Source organism: Lepisma saccharinum, chromosome 3, assembly GCF_977018435.1.
Source record: "Lepisma saccharinum chromosome 3, izLepSacc3.1, whole genome shotgun sequence".
Classification (NCBI taxonomy): Eukaryota; Metazoa; Arthropoda; class Insecta; order Zygentoma; family Lepismatidae; genus Lepisma; species Lepisma saccharinum.
In genome coordinates, this window is record NC_139231.1 from 83096602 (window position 1) to 83107753 (window position 11152).

An 11152-nucleotide genomic window follows, 5' to 3' on the forward strand; every position below is an offset into this window, starting at 1 on the left:
GTGTCATGCTAGTTGCTGTGCAGGGTATCTGCAACCATGGCACCCGGTCTCCCACATCGGGGCATGTCTTCCATACTCATGTCTCAGGCGAGAACCGCTTGAACCATTTCTGTGCTGTCATAATGTTCACTGTGCTCTCACCTTCCACGAAACAAATTTCCCTCGCAGCTTTCACCCCTTTTTTTCAAGAATGTCGTAACAAGATACACACGGTCAATTTTTTGACTCGTGACAAACTGCCATAATTGCACTGTGCGTTGTCGAAATGCATTGTGCCTGTTGAATGGATGTACCAGGGGTGGTGTGCACATCACGTGCCCACCACGAGGTGCTCAATTGGCTTTCAAGGCTCTTTCTTTGGCTTCACTGTTTCCCACATGAAAAAATGAAAACTTTTGACTCAACCTGGTAGCTTCTTAGTTACAGAAAATAGTACAAGAAATTTGTACTGTATAAGAAAGCATTTGTTCATGATGTGCACAACTTTTTATGCAGTTTCTTCTTAAAAATTACATCTCGGTCAATGTAGGATAATATACATAATGTTACATTGAGAAGCTGATTCTCTGAAAACTGGAAATTCTCCAATCCTCTTTTCCAGGGACATCAATTCTACACAGAACTCTTCCCTATTGGTTGATTAAAAATAGCTGGGGCGAATCTTGGGGTGAACAGGTAAGGTTTATTTATGTAGAAAATATATTTTAAATTATACTAACAATAGTCATTTTTTACACTTGTTTCAGCCTATCCAATCTTTCACAAAATTCTTCCATTCTGGATAATTAAGAACAGTTGGGGTGAAAAGTGGGGTGAACAGGTATCGTAATAATTTATTTGCATTAAAATGATTACTTACTTACTAATAATAGCATCTCTTACTGTGTGTGTTTTGCATGTTTTGTGTTGTAATTGTATGAAAATCTGTGTGGTTCTGCATCTTTCATGATTGGTTGAAGAATCATTATGATTAGCCTAGATCGTTGATTCTCAACCTATGGGGTGCGACCCACTGCTGGGTCCCGAGCCAGCATTTGGTGGGTCGCAAAGTCTGACTCGAAAATGTATTTACTGTTACATTTAAATTACTAAGAGATAATGTTTTAAAAAATTAAATTCAACTCGTAGTATGTAGTCTAAAGTCTACATTTCTGTTATTCGTGCTCTACCATTGCTTTTTACCAGCATCACTTTAATATTTAACTCAAGGGAATCGTATATCTGTCGATTTTGTTTCGGTCGCAGCAAAGAGTTCTTCATTATCTGTGTGTCACATGCATGTCGGCTTGATATTTCCGACTGCCTGTATGTATGTGTGTGCAGTTGTTGAAGGTATCAACTCTCATCATTTCACATTGCTATCGAGACTGCTTGAATTACAAAGCTAGCTTTAAGCTTTAAACTTAACGAAGCTAAGTTTTCAATTTCAGCACGTGTGATGTTAGACTAGACTAAATTAGTCTTTTAAATTACATATTTACTTTTCTAGAATGAAGTATGTGTTATTTGTTTAAGCAAGCATAAAAGAAGGCTTCTTAAAGTACTCGATGTTAGCAAAAATATGATTATAAACTGGGTGCATGCCCCTACAAGTAATTCTGCTTGCACCCATGTTTTGGGGTCCCATGAAGTGTAATATTCTTCAAGGTGGGTCACAGACTGAAAAAGGTTGAGAACCACTGGCCTAGATAGATAAATATAAAGTATCCAAAATCTGCAGAGTGAAAAATGAGTTCATATTAAATCTGCAATTCATGATGGATGCGGTAAACTCGGTGTAAGTATTACCTATGTGAAGTTTCATGTTTCCGCATTGCACAATTGGAGAGTTTTTTCTGATTACTTCCACCACCTGGGAACTAACAAAGAAGTGACGTGCTACCATCTCTGCTCCAGACACCGTACCGTTAGTGAATAAAGGCAGTGAACCTTCAAAATAATTGGAAAAAACTATCCAATTGTGCAATGTGAAAACACGAAACTTCACGTAGGTAATAAACCTGTTCAGAGGGTGTCCCATTTCTAATTTGACTCTTCATATTAAATGCATGGTTTTCTTTATATGCATTATTTATTTATTTATTTGAAGTTTCAGATACAGTATTGAATGACCATTTTATACTGAAACCGTAACAGAAAAAAAAATATATATATATATATATAGCACTCAGAAATTGTGTTCTGGCAAGGAAATGTCAACATTTGGTAGCAGGTTACTATATAAGTGTGGAAGCTTATAGAAAATAGACTGTTGAAGAAGGGGATAGCCTTTGTGGATATTGTGAAAGAGCTTTACATTGCGAATTGGTTGTGTATGTATTTGTAGATTAAATTGATTTATTATAATTTGGTTCAATTTTTAATATTGATGATTTTATGCAAAGACTTCATGCGTGCTGGTTCATGATGATTGTGTGCTGGTTGGGTATTCAAAACAGACATAATGTTGTTTTATGGAGGTGTCTCGGAGAAGGTATTCTATGGTAAGGAAAAACATGAGACAGCCGTGCTCCAGATAAGGAAGATATAAGATTTTAAAAGTACACTAATTGGTGATTGGTGTTGGATTTCAGTAAACCTGTACAGAAGACCAAAGAGAGAGACAACTCATTTAGTAGTATCTGTAATGTACTCATTGAAGGTTTTATTTTTTTTGTTGATAACACAAAGATCTTTTTGATAGGAAACATTTTTGGTGAGATTGTTTAAAGAAAGTAAACAGAACTCTTTGTTCTTTCTGTTATGTACACACACGTCCTGTTGTAAACACTGGGAATGAACAAACGTATCAGTTATGCAATCTACCACAGCCCATGTAACTTTGCTGAATGGTACTCACAGCAAAGAGTAACTTGCTTTTTTTTAACATAATTGACTAATTATTATATATTGTGGTAGTTGTGTACAATCATTGAAAAATAACTGCTACTTTCACCAAATTACACCATTAACCCTTGTTTCCATGATATGAAAAACTCAATATGCTGACCAAGGCAGTAATTTATTTCATTATAAAACATAAACTAAACGTAACGTTTCAACCTTCTAGCAAGGTCTTCTTCAGACTCTGCACCAAGTACAAATGTATCAAGGTACAAAAACAGGACGATATATATAAGCAAACATTACTCCCCTCCAGACTATTAGAAAGTTGTTTTGGAACATTCTAGCAGGTGGCTTTCCCTTGTCAACTGTACTTTCACCTAAAAGGCTAAGCATATTTACTTCCATCTAGAATGTGGTTGTACTCTTTATCTCACGCTCTTTTCCTTCATTCTTCCTCCTTCTTCTCTCCTCTTTCTCTTGTCCTTTCCACTTTTTCTAACACCTTCTTCCATTCTTTGTTTAATTTCAGTTCATTGTGTCTTATTCACATTTCTTCTCTATTTCCTTGGCCTCCTTCCATTTTCTCACTAGTATTCTCTTCTCCCTTCCTATCTGCTTAGCCTCATCCCACTCTATGTCATGTCCTGTTTCTCTTGTGTGTTTAAATATTTCATTCTCTCTCTCTTAAGTCATACATCATCCCTATGTTGTTTCAACCTGTCTTTCAGCCTTTGTTTCATTTATCCTATGTACACACTCTGACATTCTTTACATTTCACTTCATAGATAATCCCTTCCTCTTCCTCTTCTCTGTTTTCCTTTTGTTTGCATTCTTCGCTATTCTTAAGATACTTCTTCCTCACTTCCTGTAAGTTTTAATGCCTGCTTTTCTAAGCACTTTGCATAGCTTTTCTGTGGTCTTCCCCATACTCCTTATTCCAAACCACCTCTCTCTTTCTTTCTTTTCCTGTTTTTCTTTCTCTTCCAATTCTCCCCTGCCACTTTTCTTCCTTCTTCTGTAGAAGGTTGAAACGTTACGTTTAGTTTATGTTTTATAATGAAATAAATTACTGCCTTGGTCAGCATATTGAGTTTTTCACTTTATTGTAGAGAATATATACAGGTAATGGACAAAATAATATGAACACCTTGGTTTGCAAAGGCCTATATATGCCATCGTGGAAAAGGAACAACACTCAGCAGAGATTTCAACCATCTAGTGGCGATGAAAGCAAACATATCAGTCTATCAGAAGCTGGTGTGAGAGTTGCATGCGAGCAGTCAGGTATCCGTCAAATGCAGGTATGTCCGACCTTTCAGACTTCAAAAGAGGCATGATCATAGGAGCCCGCCTGGCTGGAGCATCTGTGACAAAAACAGCTACACTTGTTGGTGTAGCACGGAGCACAGTGTCAACTGTTCTGACAGCCTACAGACAACATGGAAAGACAACGTCTGCAAAGGAGAATAGTGGGCGAAAAACAAAGTTATCCAACAGGGATCGACGTGTGTTGAAGCGAATAGTGACTCGAAAGCACAAGACAACACTGTCCCAGATAACCACAGAGATGAACAATCACCTCCAGGACCCTGTATCAACGAAAACCATTCAAAGGGAGCTGCATTCTGTGAACATTCATGGCAGAGTTGCCATCCCCAAACCGTTGGTGACTCCACGTAATGCAGTGACACGAAGGAGGTGGTGCCAAGAGCACAAGAATTGGACACAGCAGCAATGGGAACATGTGATATGGTCAGAAGAATCGTCTTTCACATTATTTCAGACCACAGGATGTGTTTATGTGTGGAGAACTCCTGCTGAAGCATTTGATATTAACTGCTTAGTGCCTACCGTGAAACATGGTGGGTGGGGGTCTGTGATGGTTTGGGGGCTATATCTTGGAATGGTGTTGGCCCACTTGTCGTCCTGCGTGGGAGAATCAACGCAGAGAAGTACTGCACCATCCTGGGTGACCACCTCCATCCCATGGTTCAGACTTTGTTTCCCGATGCATGCCCCATATTCCAAGATGATAACGCCCCTATTCACACTACTAGGTGCGTTGATGCATGGTTTGATGAGGTAGAACATCTCATCTGGTGTCCACAGTCCCCCGATCTTAACATCATTGAGCCTTTGTGGGGTATTTTGGAGGCCAAAGTGCGTAATCGGTTTCCACCTCCAATGACACTTTCGGAACTTGAGACTGTTTTGTGCGAGGAGTGGCTACGTATTCCAGTTCACACTGTACAGGACCTTTATTTGTCTATCCCACGTAGGATACAAGCTGTCATTCAGGCAAGGGGGGGGGGACCTCCTACTAATTCAAGTTTTCTGCAATTGCATTGGTGTTCATATTATTTTGTCCATTACCTGTATATGTAACTTGTAACATTTATTTCATGCATGAACTTGTTCCTTCATGCTGTTTAAAATTATAATTATTTTTCGTTGTTAAATATAAAATTTAATGGCAAGAAAATTCAAAGCAAGTACAGTGAAGCCTCAATTTTACATGCCCAGTTTTACATTTTTCCTGCATTATTCATTCAATTTTCGTGGTCCCAATAGATCTGAACATTATAAAAGTTCCTCTAATTTTATGTGTTTCTACATTTTAAGTTTTCTTGTCTTTGTCATCTAAAAAACATAAAATCGAAGTTCCACTGTACAGGGCAGAAACATGCAAAACCTTAAAGAAAAGTAACTGTTAAACTAAATGTACCATTTACAGTTGCTTTGAAAAATAACTGTCACTTGTAACTGCATTACAGATAACTAGGGGCGTGCATATTTCGTTTTTGATGAAAAAACGAAATTTAATAAAACACATTGTAGTGTTAATTTTTCATGTTTTTGAAAGGTGTGAGATGCATTTTGTGACCATGTTTTGTCACGAAATAATGCGAAATGAACTGCAAAAAGTGAAATTAACTCTTAAACACGAAATTTACCGTTTATATATCGACGCGGTCTGAATTATCCTAAGAGTTATGCAATTCCCGGAAAATTGATTAATTGTGCTGTTAATATTGGAGAAGCAAAAATGGACTCCTTTACACAGAAATAAACTTAATACTCTGATAACTACATAAATGTGCTATTAGAAGTGAAATGTTAATTCTGTGGAATAACTGTAGTTTTTAAATCAAATTTAGGATTATATTCACAATTTTAAAACCAAAATGTATTTTTATATACCACCTTTCATCCAATTTTTCACCGCTATAACACCAATATTTTATTTTATTTACCACTTTTGAACCCGAAATTGACTCAGTTTTTGTACCGAAATTTTGCTTTTTTATTTACCAAAAATATGTGCCTCTACAGATAACATGTTACTTTCAAAGACTGATTGATTACATTTGTATGTGTAGTAAGAGTTGACATATTGAAATTTATGATTTTAATAACATACTTCTTCTTTAGGGTTACTACAGAGTTTTCAGAGGAGATGGCACGTGTGGCGTGAACCAGATGGCAAGTTCAGCAACAGTTGAATAATTCACTGTTCTTCTGTGATGTTCACGGTACGATTACTCAATATCCAGTGCAGATATATTGCTTTAGTTACATTAGAATTTAGTGCAAGGGTTGAGCAAATAGCATATCTGCATAGCAGTTACTGACATGAGCTTTCTATTGTTTATTTGAGTTGTATACCAGTCGATGCTGTGCATATCATAATTTTGCTACAATTACAATGGTAGCTTCTCGTTTTAGTGTGGAAATTTTTACTCGTGCACATAAATTGAAAAATTTGATTAGTGGATTAAAATAATGATATCGGCCCCCTGGCTCTCTATAGAACTGGACAAACCTGAAGAAACGTGAACCTTATCTTTTTCCTTAAGGTTTTCCAAAACTCTATGGAAAAGGATTAGGGAATAAATTTGCTATAACTTTGTGAAATTTTTACTAAGATGTGAATTTGTTTAAAAAAATCCATAGAAATCAGCATGGTAAATTTTTAACTTGCAACATGTTTTGCTATATTGAATATTGCCTTTTCTTTTAACTATGTTATAAAATGCAACCATAAACTTTTTAATGCAGAATTTTTGTTACTTTACAACGATTTCAATGCTAGTCCAGGAAGCATAAGCTATCTTTTTTTTCTTGTGAAGGTGTGATGTCCTTTTTATATTAGTTTTATCATAAAATTTTTATGCAGGTTAAATTTTACAGGCAAATTTACATGATCTCTGTGATAGACTCTTACACACTGATATAGTGTTCTTGAGGGTCCATGTATTACTGATATTGCTTAAAAGTTTATTACAAATACACATTTAGTGTTGCTTGATACAAGGAAAGAGTTTTCTTTCATTTCTGTTTGCTCTCTGGATTGAAATGTTTACATAACAGATTTTTTTTTTTTGCAAAATACACTCAAGTTTCTGTTTTTCGCACATTGCTTTTTTTTATATCATATATATATATATATATATATAATACTCTTTTCAGTTTAGTTTATATTGTGAAAGTACAATGTTTATTGTAGAATATTTTAACAGATTGAACATAGAGAAATGTTTCCCTATTTTTTTCTCTATAAGAAATATACATACATATAACATTGCTGTATTTGTACATATGGTGCAATTTTCTGTTGAAAAGAATGTTTATGATGAATGAACTGTTCAAAACAGCACCGAATGACTGCATTTGTTGAACATTTGCAATTTATGTTTATAAAAAGGTTGTTGGGATATTTGTTGCTTGGTTATAAAGTCATTGTTTTTTTTTCTTCTTTTAAAAGTCACTTTAGCAATATGAATATTTTTTTTGTTTAGAGTAACAAGTGGAGCTCAAATAATAAAAGCCACTGTACAAAAGTGCTAGTCTTCCATTAGATATACTACACATTACTTTGTAAAAGAAAAATTACTATACTTCTGCTGTAAGCAACCTGTACATATCTTTCTGTTAATTTATTTTAACCAGTGGCAGCGGATGGCGGGGCTGCATAACTGCATCCCCCCCCCCCCTCATTGGCTGCCACTGATTTTAACCCTTCACCTAATAAGCACTAGAGGCAGTTTGTGCGTCTATATGTATCCATCCTATACAGTGTCTGAATGAAAATTTGAATGAAATAATGCACACTCTTCTGCAGTGTGTTGGTTAAACTTAACAAAATCATTAAAAATGATTTTCACTTGTACTTTTTCTGGAGAATTATAATTTTACGTGCTATTGGAAAATCAGTACTGATTCTACTATCCCCGTTACAATCCTTGAAATATTATTTCTGTAATAGGTGTTATGTAATTTGTATGTAACACAGCTCTGTTGTATTTTTTTCTCAAGTTGATGAAAAGTTTTGTGAAGCTCATGTTGATTTGCTGTAGATATTTTTCTTTTTAATATCTTTCAGTGTTTAAAATGCAACTAAATACCAGTTCTCTGATCCACTGTATGATTTAGAAACTCGGATAACAAACCTATAACAGCAGTTTGTCAGAAAACCTATGAATTTAAAATATTCTTAGCACTTTTTACCTGTTTTTTACTTTTTATTTGTGATACATAAATGTTGTTTGTACACATTTGTTAGCATTAAGTAATTCAATTCATTCTTTGTATGAACTCTTTGACGTCCAAAGTTTTTTGCATATATGAAAAGCCTATTGTCATAATGAGATGTCAGCTTTAATTTGTTATTGTGTTGTGGTAATTTAGTTGGTACTTCTTGGTGAAAACTTGTAAGGTAAGGAAATGTATAATTGCTTGTATAAACTTCAAACATTGTGAAAGGTATAAGGAAGCAGATGAGTTTTTAAGAGAATTGCTAAGTACGCTAGTACCAAAACAAGGAAAAGAAGTAATGCACTAATAATGTCAAATTTTGTAATATTTTGCTGTAAGTAGATCTATTGTTTAAAAATATAAAACAAATGACAGGCGTATGTTTCATTTTGTTTACAATAGCTGGTATTTTTATGTTAAACATGAGATGTTCAGAACTGGAAACAATATTTGGAATCTTAAAATATGTGAATCACTTAACAGGCGGGCCTCCTCGATGGCATAGTGGAAACATCGTCGCCTTGTAATCAAGGGGTCCTTGGTTTGATACCTGGTTGAGAGGCACATTACACAGTGATTCGGACCCCACTTTTAACTGTAGGTCCAGTCCCAATTAGCCCATCTGTACATAAAGTGGACTTGCATCAACAATTCAAGTGATCACTATTTTCTTATGCTTTTTTTTTTTTTCAAATTAATTATTATAGAAGTATGTGTGTCACTGAATATTGGGACAAAATTGTATTTGGAAATTACGAAGAAATTTTCTGGGAACAATGAAACTCTTCAGTTGCTCCAGAAAAGTATGTCATGGAATAAATTGGGGCTCTCTCTCTCCTCCTCCTCCCTCTCAACACAGACACACATTTGCCGTATTCTCGCGTCTATTAGCCGCACCCCCTTTTTTGGCCTTACATTTCAGGAAAATAAAATTTCTCATATATAAGCCGCACGATTGACTTTTTTTTTTTTGCGTAGGTAGCCAATTTCAAGTAAGTATTTTAAAAGTATTTAACCTTTATTTTAACACAATGACCGTATCATTCAGTTTGAGTCCTCAAAACCCTTATTCACTGTCGTTGCTGTTACTCGTTGAAATATTTTCTGCACAAGAGGTATTGTCATCTTCATCACTAGCATCATCATCCCACAACGTTTCATCCTGGGTACCATCTAGGGTATTGGATATGCCGCACTTCAGAAAACCCTTCACAATTGTCTCCGACTTTACACTTTCCCATGCTGCCAGAATCCATTCACACGCTTGCTTGACAGTCGGACGTTTGATCTTTCTTGTTGCTGTAAGCTTGTGGTTTCCTGCACTAATCCAGTCATTATACAGACGCCGGAACGCAGCTTTAAACGAGCGAATTACACAAACTTCTAGTTGCTGCAGTACAGACGTTAGACCCCCAGGAATCACAGCTACATCCGTTTTCAACTGTTGTATTTTTGTCTGTATTCTGTATGTAAAGTGACCACGAAAGCTGTCCCACACTAGCAAACTCTTTTGCTTCAGCAATGCACCAGACCTTCTATTCCACACTTTGTCTATCCAGTCCAATACCAGTTCTTCTTCCATCCATCCTTTCTGCTCGGCACGTATGATAATACCCAGCGGAAATGCCTCCTTTGGCACATTCTTACGCTTCAGCACAACATACGGTGGCAGTTTCCTTCCATCCACGAGAATACCCAACATTAAAGTGCATCGTTGTTTCTCTCCACCCGTGGTCTTGATCGATATGGTGTGCGAGCCTCTCGGTGCAACTGTGCTGGACATAGTCCACAGTCCCAGTAAATAGGTGTTTCATCCACGTTGCCGATCTGAGACAAGCTATAATCATTGGACTTTCACATTCGAATCACGTATTTGTGAACTTTAACAATTTTCTGATCAAAGTCTGCAGGGAAACGTTGCACAATTGTTGTCCTACGGCGAAGCGATACACTTTTCCTACGCATAAAACATGAACACCATCCCGCACTAGCTCGGAAACCTTGACGACTGATGTCTAACTTTGAAGCTACTTCACGAGCTTGAAAACGTATCATGTCTACGGTTACAGCATAGCCAGCACTTCTTCTTCTTATTTACAAAGGCCAAAACTTCTTCTTCTACCTGTGGAAATTTGGCTCCTTTTCCACGAAATTTCTTTCTCTTGCCACTTGTTGCAGCAAGTTGTTCCTTCTGATTTCTCCATCGATGAATGTTAGACTCGTCCACATCGTAATATTGCGCTGTAGATCTGTTGCCGTTTTCTTCAGCATATCGTATTGCTTGAAGTTTAAAATGAGCATCGTAGCTGATTCTTCTGCCAGACATCCTCCCTTTGATAGTACCAACCTTGACCTCAGGCTCTTTAACAACTTCACTTTACTGAATGGTTTCCAGATCAATACGACAGTAAGGATGATTCGTGTTCAAAGATAAGATATTATCATATTGTTGCAAAAAAAAAAAAAAAAAAAAAAAAGAGTTTAAAGATAAGATATCATATTGTTGCAAAGCCTGCTACAGATGCATTGTTGTTGGATTTGCTGTTAATGAATCCGTTATGTGATAAAGATAACAAATCAACATACGTATTTTAGTATCCTAGCAGTAGCTGCACTTTCTTTCATTCGCCTGTATAAGCTGCACCCCATTTTTTGGTCCACTTTTCGGGGGGAAAAAGTGTGGCTTATAGACGCGAGAATACGGTAAGCATATTATTAATTTGTAAAAGTTAGAAATTCTTCATTTATATTTTGAAATATTAATATTCGTAAAGTACAGCGTGTCCACAA

At 36.2% G+C, this 11152-nt stretch overlaps 1 protein-coding gene across 4 annotated transcripts in view; it reads left to right on the plus strand.

The window, feature by feature from the left end:
• The window catches only part of LOC145985194 (uncharacterized), an 84129-nt gene extending 75387 nt beyond the window's left edge, over window positions 1-8742 (plus strand). The window contains exons 20-22 of one of the 4 annotated variants that reach the window (XM_083118919.1): window positions 602-675; window positions 6260-6360; window positions 8211-8742. In XM_083118919.1, the coding sequence (XP_082975045.1) occupies window positions 602-675; window positions 6260-6334 (149 nt within the window). In that variant the 3' untranslated portion in view covers window positions 6335-6360; window positions 8211-8742. Of the gene's footprint in view, window positions 1-601; window positions 676-746; window positions 821-6259 lie in introns of all 4 variants that reach the window. The other 3 variants (XM_083118921.1, XM_083118918.1, XM_083118920.1) reach the window with 3 other exon arrangements.
• Window positions 8743-11152: the final 2410 nt, after the last annotated feature.